General features: G+C 44.9%; 1 protein-coding gene across 1 annotated transcript in view; it reads right to left on the bottom strand.

Annotated features, from left to right (window-relative positions):
- The window catches only part of LOC120061640 (serine/threonine-protein kinase WNK2-like), an 88,321-nt gene continuing 71,080 nt past the window's right edge, over positions 1–17,241 (bottom strand). Inside the window, exons 17-29 of the mRNA XM_039011541.1 lie at positions 16,711–16,873; positions 16,510–16,626; positions 12,522–12,692; positions 12,248–12,299; positions 11,570–11,668; positions 10,447–11,231; positions 10,034–10,085; positions 9,833–9,903; positions 8,974–9,620; positions 8,385–8,617; positions 7,948–8,166; positions 3,918–4,216; positions 1–3,765 (exon numbers count right to left, since the gene is read on the bottom strand). Coding sequence (XP_038867469.1) covers positions 3,445–3,765; positions 3,918–4,216; positions 7,948–8,166; positions 8,385–8,617; positions 8,974–9,620; positions 9,833–9,903; positions 10,034–10,085; positions 10,447–11,231; positions 11,570–11,668; positions 12,248–12,299; positions 12,522–12,692; positions 16,510–16,626; positions 16,711–16,873 — 3,229 coding nt within the window. The 3' untranslated portion in view covers positions 1–3,444. The remainder of the gene's footprint in view (positions 3,766–3,917; positions 4,217–7,947; positions 8,167–8,384; positions 8,618–8,973; positions 9,621–9,832; positions 9,904–10,033; positions 10,086–10,446; positions 11,232–11,569; positions 11,669–12,247; positions 12,300–12,521; positions 12,693–16,509; positions 16,627–16,710; positions 16,874–17,241) is intronic.

The following is a 17,241-nucleotide window of genomic DNA, read 5'->3' as shown; positions in this document are numbered from 1 at the left end:
TCAAGCACAAAATAATGTTTATTTCTCTTTAAACACGTACAGTCTTTGTGATTAGAGTGGGGCTGACTGGGTTGGTAAGGTAATATAGTGGGAAATGCACAGCAGGCAGAAGCAAATCCCACGCAGAGCTTTATTGCAAGCCTTCCATCAGGGGGTGCATATTCAACAGGAGGCAATGTTGCTCAGAACTGATAGAAATGCAATGATCAGAAGAAGCACAGTGCGCTATTCCTCAGATAATCATATTGGCTCTATACAATCCATTTCTATGGATCTGAATGTTGCCTCCCAGTGAATATTCCAACAGAGGTTCTCTGCTCACTAAGCATAACAGACAGGGAGGTGTAGCATTACTTGTTAGCTACAACGAGTAACAGAACAGAAATCTCTTACTACTAGAAGTGTTTCACCAAAGCAGAAGACTGCATAATATCCTATAAAAGCCCAATTCAAACCAAATTGATGGAATAACAAACACTGATGTGAAATCTCAAAACAGACAAAGAAAATGTACAAATACTAATTACAGGAAAACTGTACAATTCACAGCTTGGCAGGACTGGAGTGCTGCAACCTTTAACTGGTGTGGTGGTTGTGAGATTTCTAGCTGGCGGTATAATAATAACCTTGCTGTATGGAAAATATTTGAACAGTTTGAACTGCTCTTGAATTGAGCTGCTCTTTCAATGGTCAGGAGGATAAGGGGGAGGTTAATCCCATTATGTACAGGTATGTTGGGATACATATTGATCAGTTGGTAGAGCATGGTGCTTGCAATGCCACGATTGTGGGTTCGATTTCCCGGACCACCCATATGTAAAAATGTATGCACGCATGACTAAGTCGGTTTGGATAAAAGCGTCTGCTAAATGGCACACATTTTTACAGGTTGGAACCTATTTCATACAGGCTATGGTTAGAACACAGGTCATGCCATGTGCAATTCTCCCCAATCAAGTATCCATCTGCATTTAGCATGTTTCATTCTGAACAGAAGAATCAAACACTCAAAACCATAAAGAGAAGAAAGCCAGGGTATCAAAAACCACCTGGGAAATGATACATCATTTAATAATGTCAACAAGGCAATATAATAACACTGCTTCACATGAACATCTCATTGAGAAAACTTATCCTCTGAAAAAGGTATTTATTACTGGAGGGATGTGTATCTTGTGTCGTGTTATCAAGTACCACGAGATACACACCCTAACTCCTCCTTTCCTTCTTAATGGATCCACCAGACACACTAGCAGCGTCGACATCACGCTCAAGAAACACAAAACAATACTTTAGACGAGTAAATAACTGGTAATTCCACTAATTAAGTCACATGTGTTTAATAATAGGAGCCATGCTCTTGGCCCAACAGAAAATATTTTGCAGTTGTAAATGCAGTTAGTGTTTTCTTTGTGATTTGTAACTTACGTTCAACTAAAAAGGCAACAAAAGAAACTAGCTCCCGTTCAAGGTTCCTGGATAAGGCTTGTGGCAAGGCCACTACAAAAGCTAGGTGGAGGGGTGAAATTGCACTTTAAGTATCGCTCGGTAAACCTGCCTCTGCTACATTCTGAGCTGGACACTACTGGCTCCCCTCTAAAAACAGACCTACAAATATAGAATGAGAATTCAATTGATCCATCCATTGGGGAACGTTGACTTGAATTGGAATGTTAATTCTATGAATTCTAACTCTATGCCTATGACACTAACCACTGCCCAATGAGTGGGTTTTGACTTTTATTGTATGTTCTCTCTTATTAACTGTAGCTACATCAACTGCCTGTTCTCGCAAGGCAACTGTCCATTTCACGTCTATGACGTTCTAAATTCACAAGGGTGGAGTAAACAATGATTAAAGACATGATTTTATTCCTTAAATAAAAGCATATACTGTGTTAATAGTGCAGTGCTACAAGGGCATTCAAATGTAAACCAAAAAAAGTGTCTGCAAAGCATAAAAAAATGAAGTGGCACTCAAGCCACCATGAAATAAAATCTGTGATTTGGACATGCTTCATTTCACAGAAAAAGCTATGTTCAAGGCACTCCTCCAGAGAACTTCACCTTAAATACAGGTATCCTGTCATCTTAAACCCTTGTATTTTAATTTCTAATGTAGTGTATTAAGGTTGACAAAACGTTAGTAAACAATAAAAAGCTATCTGAAAACATTACTGCTTATTGGTTAATGATGGATTTGGTGAAAACGTCACATTGGTGACCGCTAATATTATTTGTATGACTGAGTTTAGTCAAGACCAAAGCAGTAGGTACTCTGACACACACACACAAAGGACATTTATACTGTGCGCAAGCACACAGGAAAACTTCAGGTGTTGTATAAACTACATCTACCTGCACACTGGAGATTTACAAGCTCACAGGTTATTTACATGCATGTTACTCTTTGATAAAGCATCAACCCACATAATCAGAGCAGAGTGGAGCAGGACTATCCTGCATATAGGAACACTGGAGGGGTTGAGTAGTACAGTCAAGTAGGGGCCAGTACTCAGACACACTCTTATGTGTACTCAACACATAAGAGTCATCCCATGTCATTTCAGCAAGCCATGACACCATCTCAGATTGTTCGGAAATCGTTTCTGTAGTTAGAAACATAAGATTGGCATTCTTGCAACATTGTTGAAATTTGAGAAATCAAGCTAATTGATTGTACCCAAATTGGCCCTTTTAATTTATAGGATTCACATAATATTCAATACATATAGTACCAAACATACGTTTTGGGTCAAACTTCTTCCTACAATTGAGTAAGACAAGGAATCCAATAAAAATGGTCAAACGCCACCCACAGACCCCCCACACCAATCCCACCCAGTATACAGCAACAGTTCTCTATGTCTGACTTGGAGTATTGCTTCTTCATCCTATGTAACATATTCCCTTGAGCTAAAGCCAATGGTTTTCTACCCAAAGTGGCAAATCAAATGTTGTGATCCATTTAATAAACACTAAATATCAGTGAAATTTATAAAAGGGTGTGGCAGTAACAAATTATACTTCAACAAATTGTTTCAGGAATGCTAATCTTATGTTTCTAACTACAGAAACAATTTGAGCACAATCTGAGATGGTGGTTGTCGAAATCCTCTTTCTTGTGCTTTTTGAGGTGGAACGACCCATAAGCCATTTGTTGGTGCATCTATAATGTATGGGCCCTACTTTATTCTATTTTCCATCCCGTCACCCCATTAAAAGTGATTAGACTGATTTCATTACAATTGTAACCCTGGAGTGAGAACCAGGGGGGACAGAGTGGAGTTAGGTTATCAGCACAGAATTAGGAAAGGCCTGTTAGTTAGACAGTCCTGATGTGAGGGTGCTGGGATAGAGGGGAAAGTTGGGGGAAGTCTGTTTTGAGCATCAGGTGCGATGGGGTGGGGGTTTGCTGGGTGCAAGAAGGTGCTATTTGTCACATTAGGTAGTCCTGGTGTTAGGGCCATTCTCAGGGCTGTGCAGGGTAAGGGGGTACGCCTGCAACCCTGGGTTGGCCATGGTGGGGTAGGGCATTCCTTCCGCTGACCCCATCATCCCCACAGGACTGGGCATACCAGACCACTGCTGGGGGTATAAGGGGCCGGTCACAACCCCTCCATAAGGACCTGCTGGTACCAGGTACCCGGGCTGGAGCATGGCAGAGGGGTTGGAGCCCAGGTCAGTGGGCATGGCTAGGCCTACAGCTGTCAGCGGACAGGACAGAGGCAGCTGGAACTTGTTTGGAAGGATGGCACATCTCACCTGAAAGAACCAAAGGGGATGTTTAAAATTGTGTACAGGGACTTTTGTCAACTGCTTTTCGATGAAAATCTAAAAGAGAGCAAGGTAGGCTGCAACTCCCACACTGGTGATACAGTCTTCAGACTTTTGATGTGTTTTTCTATGATATTTACCTCCTGTGTGGCTCCTCCCATGGGCGTGGCTCGGCCCTCCAGGTCCTGCCTGCGTCTCTGCTGTTTGATCTGGTTCAGAGAGGGCCGTGGCTGATTGGCCGCCAGCGTCTCCTTCGTCCAATCATCTACCAGCTTGTGCAGGTCGTCCGTGAAGGTGCCTGGCTTCTTGTTGTTGCTGTTGTTCGTCTGGGCCTGAGCTAGCGCCGCCATTGGTTGAGGAGATGACGAAGGGGTGGGAACAGCTGGTGGCTGTTGCTGATTGGACGCTGTCTGAGTTGCACTGGCGCCGTGAGAAGACCCTAAAACAGAAAGATTTGTAAACTCTGCCAAGTTAGACCCTACCGATGGAATCGATTGGCTGCTGTTTGTTAGGCCTTTTACAGATGTCCATTATGGCACTTTAACTACTTTCAGCCTGGATAGAGCCTGTATATTTACTCAAATAGGCCAACTACAATTGGGAATGAGGAAGTTTCTGTTTTTCAGTGTACCTTAAAAAATGTCCCTTTGATTGGTAATCGTTTTCTGGAGAAAGTTGAAATGTGATCTCATTTTACTGGTCAGCAAATGTTATTTTTTCCCTCAAACCTAGCAGCCAAAGGATTACAGCATGGTTGAAACCCAACCACCCACCCAACCGATCTACCACAGTAAGACAAACAGAAACCATTAATGCTGACAACCACACGAGTCACATTGAGCACTGACATTTAGGCCAAACACCGCCATGCACTACCAAATTAAAAAAAATATTCAAATCAATCTATGAAGGTGACACTCCTTGTGCAACAGTGCCCAACATTTTCAACATCTGGCATGTTTTTTTCCAGTGCCAAACGCAACACGTGAATATAAACGGGTGCTCATGCAAACAGAAAAAAACAGAGTGAAGAAGACAGAAAGAAGTAAATTAGATAGTTACTACTACTGCGCTCTTTGCCTAGACATAGTCGTTTCAGTGTGGACCCTATAAGAAGGTAAAACAGCACAGAGACAGAAACAGTTAGGCCGGGACACACTAAACACCACAGGTCTGTGGACAAGCTGCTTCAAAGCCACACACAGCTATCACATCGGTTAAGGAGAGAAAGGAGTGGAGAGGAGAAGGAGAAGGGGGTTTAAAAATCAGCGAGACGTAATGGGAGTGGGGGAAAGACTAGGTCATATTCAAATTGTGCGGTCATTCCAAAACATTAATGGAAATAAAATAAAAGGAGCCAGAACAGAAAGAGAAGTCTAGGCCCTGGGTATGGTGCTAGAGTACAGGGGGTTTGGAGAAGACTGGTCCACAGTAAGGTGGGGCAGGTCAACACTGTACCTCAGACCTTCACATTATATGCTCCTTGTAAACTTCTCCTGTCCTATTGTCATGTCTAAAACTTTTCTTTAAACTTACTTGGAATAAGTCAATGTTTTAGTCTCCAGGCTTATATTATTTCAGTTATTACATGGCATGTTAAAGGTTATAATGGAAAATCCAACTGTACAATGCAGTGTTGATAGTAAAGCTATGCCATCCTCTCTCACACACACGGTGAGTGGAGAGCCGAATCACTGAATCATCAATACTGTAATTACTGGAGTAACAAGTCCCCTGAAGCTAATTTCTAAACAGTTCAACTACCAGTAAGTACAACAATGCCTGTGAAACATAACATAAAGGAACCAAAAAAAGCACATAGAGACTATAGCCGGAGCACATCAGAGTCAGCACTTATCAAGACATGCAGGTAAAGCAGGAGAAGAGAAAGTAGATAATATTGATGATACAGCCCTTTTGCAGGAGCCAGTCTCCTTCAGTGCCCTGCCCCCCGCCTGCCTGCACCGTCCTCCCAGTCCAAATATGAGAGAGAGGGACCTCGACCAACGCAAGCCTCTCTGGAACCTGGCTGGCTATCAGGGGAAGGGCTGGCTTTTCTCTTGGTATACAGAGGGGTTGTGGGCCGATGCACCTCAATTCGAGACATACAATTAAGGAAGTGAGTAAATGAAAACACACACATAGGATACACTCTCGCTCAGGTTTCAGATCTAGCGTCGCCCATGTTTGGAGAAGACTAGCTCTATGACAATACAGTATCCCAGCTAACAATTCTAGGGAGAGAGAATGTTTTTGTAAAATAACCTGTAATGTTCCCCTAAAGTTTGAGTGTCCAGTTTTTCATTAGTTAAAAGGAACATTTGATCCATGTCAGCAAAATCCTTCTGAGAACCTCTTAGCATGTTTTGGTGTTAAAGTTAGAACATCCCCTTAATGTCAAGGACAACTTATCTAGAACGTGGTTACAATGTTCTTAGAATATACAACAATGTTCTAGGTGTGTTTTATGAAGAAGTTGGAAGAACATTCATGTTTTCAGAGGGTTATGAGAACATTCCACCAAACATACACAGAACATGGTTGCCAATATTCATGTTCTCGACAGGTTTCATTAGAATGTTGCAAGAACATTCCTGTGTCCAGTTCTGTGGGTTAGGAGAATATTCCTTCAATGTCACATCCAAACATACACAGAACATGGTTGCCATTTGGTGGGACGTTGATGGAATATTCTCCTAACTCACAGAAAACTGGACACAGGAATATTCTTGCAACATACTAATTAACGTATCCAGAACATTAATATTTTATATTCTGAGAACATGGCAACCATGTTCTGTGTATGGTGGTACGTTGATGGAATATTCTCTTAACCCACAGAAAACTGGACACAAATGTTTGTGTCACGTTCCAATGAAACCTGTCTAGAATATAATTACATTCTGGGGTATGTTCTATTTGACATTAAGGGAATGGTCTTTTGGAAACATTCCTATTAAAATGTTAATTTCCTAATGAGACTCTTAAGGGAACATTCTCTACAGTTGTGGGAATATTTGTTGTTAGCTGGGATGCTTTTGGATTCTGTTTAAAGCAGTGCACAAAGTATTTGAATGGAGGAAGGTCTAAACCCAAAACAACTTAGGGCTGAGGGGAGAAAGCCATGAGGACAAAATGGCAGACATACGCTTGTGTTTGGAATAGGGAGTAGTGAGGAGGGCAGAGGATCCACTATCTAAAAACATACAACAACAAAAAACATTCTGGTCGAGAGAAAAGATAGAGGTGAAATAAAGAGAGGAGAGAGGGATGGGATGTGTGAAGAAAAGTAGAAAATAACAAATACAAACAGATGGACAGAGACACGGGTCCACTGAGGAATCTAGCACGCGGTTTGCTACTAGATTTATAGGTCACTCTCTCTGACGTTTGGTGGTATACCGTCCATCCTGTAAAAATTAATATAAGAGGGAAGAAGAGAAGAAACAAGAGAGACACTTCTGTAAAAGTGCACAGACTTGGGATGAGAAACCCCCACCACTAACAGCAGCAGCACCAGTACAGGGTACAGCCACATGGGCTAAACCAGCAACAGGAGACAGCCTGCACATTCACTACAGGAACAAGTTGTCACTATGCACTGGTCTAAGATCAAGTTACCTTTCCCAAATCTATCCAGACCTTTACCATGAGGAGTGTTAAACTGATCTGGGACCAGTGCTTGAATACATCTTCCATTGACACCTCAATGCAGTATTTTGGCATGGGAGACATGTGTGATGCAACTCTCACCTTGTGTATATTTGCATAAAAACATTTGCTTTGGATGAAAGACTGATAAATCATGACTATTTGCAATGCAGTAATTACCATGTCTCCTTATGAGACTTCCGATTCAGACACAGTTTAGAATATTAGAGCTTAGAATACTGAAGCAGATGAAGCTGATGGTCTTGTGTTGTTCTTCTTGTTCCTCAGTACAAATCAGTGTGTTTGAGTATGTGTCCACATCTCAGTGAGTGACACGTGTTTGGGCGTGTTTTCTTTTGGTATATTACGTGAATCCTGTGTGTGTGTGTGTGTGTGTGTGTGTGTGTGTGTGTGTGTGTGTGTGTGAGAGATGCCATGCATTCTTAGGTACGGATATGCGCCAAATGTGTGTGCTATGCCACAGTGTGTATAACTTGTCCTTTATGTGTGTGTAGGTACCTTGCCCTGGGCCAGTGTGTGTGGCCATGCCACCACCATAGATGCTGTCAGAGGAGAGAGAGCCCTTGAGAGAACAGGGCTGCTGGGTCTGGACGGGTTCTGGGGCCGTGCTGGGCAGAGTGCTGCTGGTACTACTGCTGCTGCCACTGGAGCAGTCAGAGCCGTCAGACACGATGGAGCTCTTAGCTGGAGAGCCAGACAAGCCCGGTGCACTCTCACCTTCAGAGAGAAATACTGGATAAGCCACAGAGCCAGCTTTATGGTGAAGTGGGGATACATATTTATTATTACCACATTTCTAATCCTCCCAAATCTGCTCACAAACTCACCTTTCTCTCGCTCTCCTCCCACTCACATTTTCACTCCTCACTCACACCTACTCTCATACCCCTCTATCAATCACACCTCTCTCCCCACTGTCTGACACATCCACACACCTTTCCTCTCACCGGCGGTGGTGGTGTTCAGGTTGTTTTTCAGCTGCTGCACCGTGGGGTTGAGCAGCTTGCCCGCCTTCAGCTTGTGTTTGCTGGCCCTATGTCTGCGGCCACTAGGGGGCGCAGCGTGCAGCAGGCCTACACCAGGCGGCAGGGCTTTCCCCACCTCTTTATACAGATGCTCGATCTCATTCCTCTGGAACGCCTGCAGCTCTGAGATCTCCTTCATGTGTCTGGGGAGGAAGAGAGAGCGCAAGAGAAAATCTACATGCAATAATATGGAAGAAAGTATTCCATTTTCTCCCCCAGTTGGAGAGAACTGTTGTTTATATTGACTCATACAATTTTAAAAAGGTCACTAAATAGCAGTTAAGCAGAACGACAGATTTTTACCTTGTCAGCTCGGGGATTCGATCTTGCAACCTTTCGGTTACTAGTCCAACGCTCTAACCACTAGGCTACAAACCTATCCAGGGCTATGAAGGTTACAGTGGTTGATAGTTTGCTATATTTCAAATGGGTTAACATTGACCCTGTGCATGTATGAATTCATATTTCTGTGTGTGTGTGTGTGTGTGTGTACACATACTTTTCCCTCAGCCTCTGCAGCTCCTTCCTCATGTCCGCGTCCTCAAACTCAGAATCGTTGTCACTGCTAATGTACGATGCGGGGCTGGGTCCAGGCGGCGAGAGGGCGTGGCCGTTCGCTACCGCGGGTCGCCGGCTCGGCGAATCAGAGCTCTGCACACTGCTGCTGCGGCCCGTGCGGCGCAGGAAGGCCACCGCCCTCTTCATGAGGTCACTTCCGCTGTGTTCTGAGAGTGCGTGGGCTGGAGGCTTGTGGTGGGCAGGGGGAGGGGCTAAACTACTGGTGTCCTCCTCCCCTGAGTCAGAGTCGAAGTGGAAGGAGTAGTTCGTTGCAGCGTCAGCAGTGTGGGCGCGTGGGAGCAGGGTGGGGGTGGCATTGGGGCTGGAGGTGGGAGTGTCCTGGTAGAAGTCTGGGGGGGCTGAGTAGCGGTGGCTACAGTGAGGTTTGGGGGTGTTTTCCAGCCCCTCTTCGGTGGTTATCACTGAAAACCTGCCCACGGCCATACACCCCTGGTCTCGACGTCCTCCCCCCTCAGCTGCAGCGTGAGAGCCCCCCGAGCCACTAGAGGGAGCCGTGGAGCTGCAGGTGCTGCGACTTCTGGCCTTCTCTAAACGACGGATGATGACGTCTGGAGGAGTGGGGATGATCTGGAGGGGGAGAAAAGACCATGATCAAATTGAAGCTGAGTAAACTATTTAAACATTTAATATCGTATTGAATAAACTGTTTACTAGATCTAAATCTTGAGAAAAATATTACATACGTCAGAAGAATAATTAAATCTAATAAAATAGAAGTGAACTTTGGTTTACTCAAGATAAGCTAAACATTCTGAAAAGAGAAACTACGGTAAAGTTACCTGAAAACGGCTCTTGGAACCATAGGAACTGGAACTGCCCATCATGTTAGTGTTCAGCACACCTTTACAGGCTTGACAAAATATTGAAACATTAAAACAATTGAATCACTTTGGGGTCTACCCTAAATAGTCAGAAATAGATACACAATACATAGGATAATGTAATTTCATAGAAAAAGTGTGTTTTGGGATGTTATTTACCTGCAGAGGCACTCAGGGTATCCAAACTATCTGTACGCTCGGGTATCTGAGGCTGAGAGCGGAAAAAAAGGGGGGGGGGACTATTTGGTCAATAGTATATGAGGGTTACAGGGTGTTTGTCTAGCCATTGTCCTTCTCTGACCCCTGCCATGTCTAAATATATCAACGGCCATCCCACCCACACAACCCGCATCAGAGATCAAACCGCCATGGGTGCAGAGTATAATGCATTATCTGGCCAGCAACCCTGAGCTCTACTTCCTCTGCTAAATGCAGTACCAGTCTCACTAAAGGCTGTGAGTTATAATTGCCAGTGATTACAGTCAATGGCTGAATCAATATCACACTAGGGATTCATACACATCAGATCAAACACTGCGGCTGCCCCAATCAGAATACGCATGCGTACACACATGGTGCATCTTTACCAGCAGCTCTCCCTTCCTGGGGAGCCCCCCCTCTGTGATGGTCTGGCTGTCAGAGACAAGGGGAGAGCTGACCCCCTCTGTGCTGAAGCCCTGGAGGTCTGAGGCGGTACTGGAGGGAGCAGATAGGGCGTACTCCTGGTACAGCAGGTTCCTCAGCTTCTCATCAAGAGTCTTGATAGTGCGGTCCACAAATTCTACCCTGGGGGGGCCCTCTCCATCAGACTCCCCCAGGCCCCCACCACCTCCACTCCCGGATCCACCAGGTCCGTCCTGCTGCTGGGAGGCCTGGTGGGCTGGACTCTGGGGCTGTGATGGTGTTGTGACTTCACCTCCTCCACCCACCATGCTGGGTGTGGCGTAGGGCTGCTGCAAGACCACAGGTTGGTGGGAGCCCAGAGGGGGTGGGTCTCCTGACAGGCTGGCCCCCTGATTGGGTAGACAAGAGGAAGTGCCGCTCGCCCCTTTATGTCCCACCCCATTCACATCCAGAGACACGGGTGGAACAATGGGGCAGCATGGGATGTCTGTTACCATGGAGACACAGGGCTCGTGGCGGCCCACAGCAGCAGTGGTAGTATTGGTGGTGGGTTTGGTTCCAGAGGCCTGGGGCTGCTGCATTCTGGCCTCGCCCACATTGGGGTCCTGAGGCTGAGCAGAGCTCTGGGGTGCAGGGAGGGCAGACGGGGCTGGAGTAGGGGCTGTGGTGGTCAGGGCAGGAACAGGAGGAGTAGTAATGCAGCTGGACCTAGACAATGACGTATCAGGAGCCTCTGTAGCAGAGAGCAGGGGAGAGAGAGAAGAGAAGGCGTTAAAGAAAGAGAGATGATGGAATTAAAGAGTGGAGTCAAGGAGATAGATGTCCTGTGGGTGTGTGAGGGTATTACATCATCACTTGTCTTCCCCCATCAGAGCTCTGTCAGTTGGAGCACAAAGCCTGCCCTTCACCACAGCCACTGCAACACTGGCATTACATAACTGACCCCTACACAGCACATACAACACACGCTCATTAGCTCATTCACACAGCTTTATTCACCCACTCGTGTGTGTGTGTGTGTGTGTGTGTGTGTGTGTGTGTGTGTGTGTGTGTGTGTGTGTGTACACGCACCCTTGGCTGTAGAGGCATTTGATGAGGTCTTCTCCCTGTTTGGCGTGGGCGTCTCGGCCACGGGGCAGATAATGAACCAGCGCTTCCCAGTGTGGAGGACTGCCAAGTACACAGAGACAAAGACACACTCATATATCCAGATCTACTAGCAACAACAGAATAGAGCTAGAAAAGACACATGCACTGAAATTCAGATGAACTGCAAATACAGGAGAAAAAGAGTCACAAATTCATATCAACTACCAACTTATGTTCAGAGGAAGAGAACGGGGGATAGGGAGATTGATTGGGGGAGAAAAGATAGGACAGAGAGATGTGAAAGAAGAGCGATTGAGAGCTGAAGAGAGATTGCAGTCCCTATGAAACAACCAGTCACCCTCTTCATCTCCACTCCTGACCACAACCTCCCAGAACATTCTAACCTGCTGTGTCTGGAGGTTCACAGGGAGAGGCTGTAATGTGCTATGTAATGCATCTGAAGTGGTTTGAGAAACTAGAAGATTAGTGGTCCTGGAAGACCTCAGCGAGTGCAGGCATTTGTTCCAGCTTATCTCTAACATACATAATTAAAAAAGAATTTGAAACCATGATTAGTTGATTTTATGAATCGATGTGTTACAGCTGGGCTTGAGCAAAAGCCTGCACACAATGTGTGGCCAGGAGGTCGCGAAGCCTTACCGTTCTGCTGGTAAACAAGCTGTGGTGAATTAGGTGTAGCAGTCTTTGAACCCTAGAAAGGGAAATAATCATTATAAAATGGCTGGCGCTAAAGAGTATAACTTCTAGACAATGACGCTTGAATGGATACTCTCAACAATGTCACCATGTTGGCCCCCGGATGGTTTGTTGGCAGCCCTGCTCACAGTCATCTTGAGAGTGTTTTGAGGATGCCAACTGCCACCCCCCCCAACTCTGTTACCCTCCCAAATCCCCTGTACCCCCCCTTCCTCACCTCTCCCCCCAGTATGACTGTTCCGTGGCTCTGTTGAGGACTGCCCACGTGGTCAGAGCTCCTCTCCCCCTCCGTGTCTTCACTCAGCATATCCTCAGCCTTGTCCACAATGTCCTTCAGCTGCTCTATAAACATCTCCTTCTCCAGGAGCAGGATGAAGTCATTCTCCACCTGAGGGACAGAGAGAGACCATCCATCAGTATTAGATCCCGTTAAAAGTTGATAATAAATGGACTTTCCTTTGGTAAATATTGGACTAGGCCTATGTGAATTGAATAAGTCACTAAAAAGTGTTTGAAACCTGCCTTTCCAAAACTGGGCCGGAGGTATCAGTTTTGGAAACCTCTATAGGATGTTGGGGGAATGAAACAAAAATAATGTGCAATAAAATAGGAATCCACATACAAAAAATAAATAAAGTGTAACCACCCATAATGAACAGGGTAGGAGTTTTTAGAGCGAGAGGAGAGAGTTTTGCTGCAATGCAGTGGAAAAGAACAGCATCATAGGGAGTTTCTGTGCCTTGAGACATGAAAGAGCATCTCACTAAGAGCGAGCAGGCAGAGAGCACAAACACAGTTTAGGAAGCCGGCTGAAAGAGGTAACACTTTCTCTGGGGCGTAGTGGAACATTCTTGGAGCTACTGTGTGCATCTGTAGGTGCAGCAGCCCCACAACACAAGTGGGTGTTCAAAAGGATATTCAGGACTACACAAGCTTGTGTGTGGAGGTGTCAATCAGTGCTTGTGTGTCTCAAAAGCCTGTAGAAGTGTATGTAAGGAACAAATATATTTTTTCTCCAATATTCACATGGCTTTACAGTGCATTTGGAAAGTATTCAGACACCTTGATTTTTTCACTTCACAGCCTTATTCTAAAATGGATTAAATCGTCCCCCCCCCCCCTCAATCTACACACAATACTCCATAATGACAACAAAAACAGGTTTTTAGAAATATTTGCAAATTTATTAAAAACAACAGGAATTTCACATTTAAATACAGTACCAGTCAAAAGTTGACACCTACTCATTCAAGGGTTGTTCTTTATTTTTACTTTATTTTCTACATAGAATAGTGAAGACATCAACACTATGAAATAACACATATGGAATCATGTGGTAACCCCCCCCAAAAAGTGTTAAATCAAAATATTTCTTATATTTGAGATTCTTCAAAATAGCCACGCTTTGCCTTGATGACAGCTTTGCACACTCTTGGCATTCTCTCAACCAGCTTCATGAGGTAGTCACCTTGAATGCATTTCAATTAACAGATGTGCCTTGCTAAAAGTTAATTTGACAAATCTCTTTCCTTCTTAATGAGTTTGAGCCAATCAGTTGTGTTGTGAAAAAGTAGGGGTGGTATACAGAAGATAGTCTTTTACCAAATAGGGCTACGTCCATATTATGGAGAGAACAGCTCAAATAAGCAAAGAGAAAGGACAGTACATCATTACTTTAAGACATGTTCAGTCAATCCGGAAAATGTCAAGAACATTGAAAGTTTCTTCAAGTGCAGTCGCAAAAACCATCAAGCACTATGATGAAACTGGCTCTTATGAGGACCGCCTCAGGAAAGGAAGACCCAGAGTTACCTCTGCTGCAGAGGATAAGTTCATTAGAGTTACCAGCCTCAGATTGCACCCCAAATAAATGCTTCAGAGACATCAACTGTTCAGAGTAGACTGCATGAATCAGGCCTTCATGGTTGAATTGCTGCAAAGAAACCACTATTAAAAAGGACACCAATAAGAAGAGACTTGCTTGGACATTAGACCAGTGGAAATCTGTCCTTTGGTCTCAGTCCAAATTTGAGATTTTTAGTTCCAACCGCCATGTATTTGTGAGACGCAGAGTAGGTGAACGGATGATCTCTGCATGTGTGGTTCCCACCGTGAAGCATGGAGGTGGTGTGATGGTGTGTTGCTGGTGACAGTCAGTGATTTATTTAGAATTCAAGGCACACTTAACCAGCATGGCTACCACAGCATTCTGCAGCGATACGCCTTCCCATCTCGTTTGAGCTTAGTGGGAATATAATTTATTTTTCAACAGGACAATGACCCAACACACCTTCAGGCTGTGTAAGGTCTATTTGACCAAGAAGGAGAGTGATGGAGTAATGCATCAGATGACCTGGCCTCCACAATCACCCGCCCTCAACCCAATTGAGATGAGTTGGACCACAGAGTGACAAAAAAACAGCCGACAAGTGCTCAGCATATGTGGGACCTCCTTCAAGACTGTTGGAAAAGCATTCCAGGTGAAGCTGGTTGAGAGAATGCCAAGTGTGCAAAGCTGTCATCAAGGCAAAGAGTGGCTACTTTGAAGAATCTAAAATATATTGATATGTTTAACACCTTTGGTTACTACATGATTCCATATGTATTATTTCATAGTTTTGATGTCTTCATTATTATTCTACAATGTAGAAAATAGTAAAAATTAAAAATAACTTAAATGAGTAGGTGTCCAAACTTTTGACTGGTACTATAAATTCAGACCCTTTACTTAGTACTTTGTTGAAGCACCTTTGGCAGCGTTTACAGCCTTGAGTCTTCTTGGGTATGACGCTACAATCTCGGCACACCTGTATTTGGGGAGTTTCTCCCATTCTTCTCTGCAGATCCTCTCAAGCTGAATGGGGAGCATTGCGGCACAGCTATTTTCAGGTCTCTCCAGAGATGTTTGATCAGGTTTAAGTCTGAGCTCTGGCTGGGCCACTCAAGGACATTGAGACTTGTCCCGAAGCCACTCCTGCGTTGTCTTGGCTGTGTGCTTAGTGTCGTTGTCATGTTGGAAGGTGAACCTTTGCCCCAGTCTGAGAACCTGCTCGAGAGCACTCAGGACCTCTGTACTTTGCGCTGTTCAGCTTTCCCTCGATCCTGACTAGTTTCCCAGGCTCTACTGCTGAAAAACATCCCCACAACATGATGCTGCCACCACCATGCTTCACCGTAGGGATGGTGCCAGGTTTCCTCCAGACGTGACGCTTGGCATTCAGGCCAAAGACCAGAGAATCTTGTTTCATGTTCTCAGAGTCCTTTAGGTGCCTTTTGGCAAACTCCAAGTGGGGTGTCATGTGCCTTACTAAGGAATGTCTTTCGTCTGGCCACCATAAAGGACTGATTAGTGGAGTGCTGCAGAGATGGTTGCCCTTCTTGCTCTGTCAGAATGACCATCAGGTTATTGGTCACCTCCCTGACCAACGCCCTTTTCCCCCCGATTGCTAAGTTTGGCCGGGCAGCCAGCTCTAGGAAGAGTTTTGGTGGTTCCAAACTTCTTCCATTTAAGAATGATGGAGACCACTGTGTTCTTGGGGACCTTCAATGCTACAGTTAAGTTGTTTTGGTACCCTTCCCAGTACCGTTCCTCTACACCAGGGGTGTCAAACTCATTCCACGGAGGGCCTAGTGTCTGCAGGTTTTTGGTTTTTCCTTTCAATAAAGCCCTAGACAACCAGGTGTGGGGAGTTCCTAACTAATTAGTGATGTTAATTCATCAATCAAGTACAAGGGAGGAGCGAAAACCCGCAGACACTCGGCCCCCCGTGGAATGAGTTTGACACCTGTGCTCTACACAATCCTGTCCCGGAGCTCTACGGACAATTCCTTCGACCTCATGGTTTGGTTTTTGCTCTGACATGCACTGTCAACTGTGGGGCCTTTCCAAATCATGTCCAATCAATTTAAATTTACCACAGGTGGACTCCAATCAAGTTCTAGAAACATCAAGGATGATCAATGGAAATAGATTGCACCTGAGCTCAATTTTGAGTCATCGCAAAGGGTCTGAATACTTATGTAAATAAGTTATTAATCTGTTTTTGCTTTGTCATTATGGGGTATTGTGTATAGATTGATGAGGGAAATGTTTTATTTAATCCATTTTAGAATAAGGCTGTAACATAACAAAATCTGGAAAAAGGGAAGGTGATACTTTCAGAATGCACTGTATGTGCCATTGCAAGCGTTTCCACTAACCGTACCATGTAAGTGGCGATCTCCTCAGGTGCGTCTCCGTCCAGGTCAAACTTGAAGGTGACCATCTTGTGGTTGTGGGTCTCCAGCTGACACTCCACCATCTTATCCCCTGTATTACACACCTGGACCAGGGAGGAACAGAGGTCAGACATGGATGTGCGGTGTGCAGATTGATCTTACACTATGTATGCGTGTGCAGTACTTACGTTGAGCATGCTGAGTTTGGGCTTGTTGATCTTCTCTTGGCGTGATCGGGTGTGTGTGGAGCGGCGGTGGGGTTTCCGGACCTTCCCCTCGCCCTTCCCTGACCCGTGTGTCCCCTCATTACCGTCGCTCATCTCCTTCCCTGAGGTGGCATCGGAGTTCACACTGGGTTACAGAAGAGCGGGAGACCATGTTATAGAAAAGTCAACCAACTCATACATAAAGCCAAATGAAATGGGTTGAGACAGTCCTAAAATCCTGCACTAAACCAGAACACTGAACCAGAACACTTCCCCACTTCCCCGATGTGCACTTTAAGGGTCAGCTGCGTACCGAAAGTTAACGATTTAGGCATATCAAAATCAAAACTAAACCAGGTGGTGGATTAAGGGAAAGCCCACTCGTTTTCTTCTTCAAGGGAAATTGTTTATAATAAAGCGATACAAGGGTCTTGTTACACACCGTTCTTTATAACAATTAAATTAGGGAGCAGAAACAGCATCCAGATTTCCCAGTTGTCAAATTGGTAGGCC

Source organism: Salvelinus namaycush, chromosome 16 (assembly GCF_016432855.1).
Source record: "Salvelinus namaycush isolate Seneca chromosome 16, SaNama_1.0, whole genome shotgun sequence".
In the NCBI taxonomy this organism is placed as follows: Eukaryota; Metazoa; Chordata; class Actinopteri; order Salmoniformes; family Salmonidae; genus Salvelinus; species Salvelinus namaycush.
The sequence above is the reverse complement of the archived record's forward strand: the minus strand, read 5'-3'. Positions and strand labels throughout refer to the sequence as shown.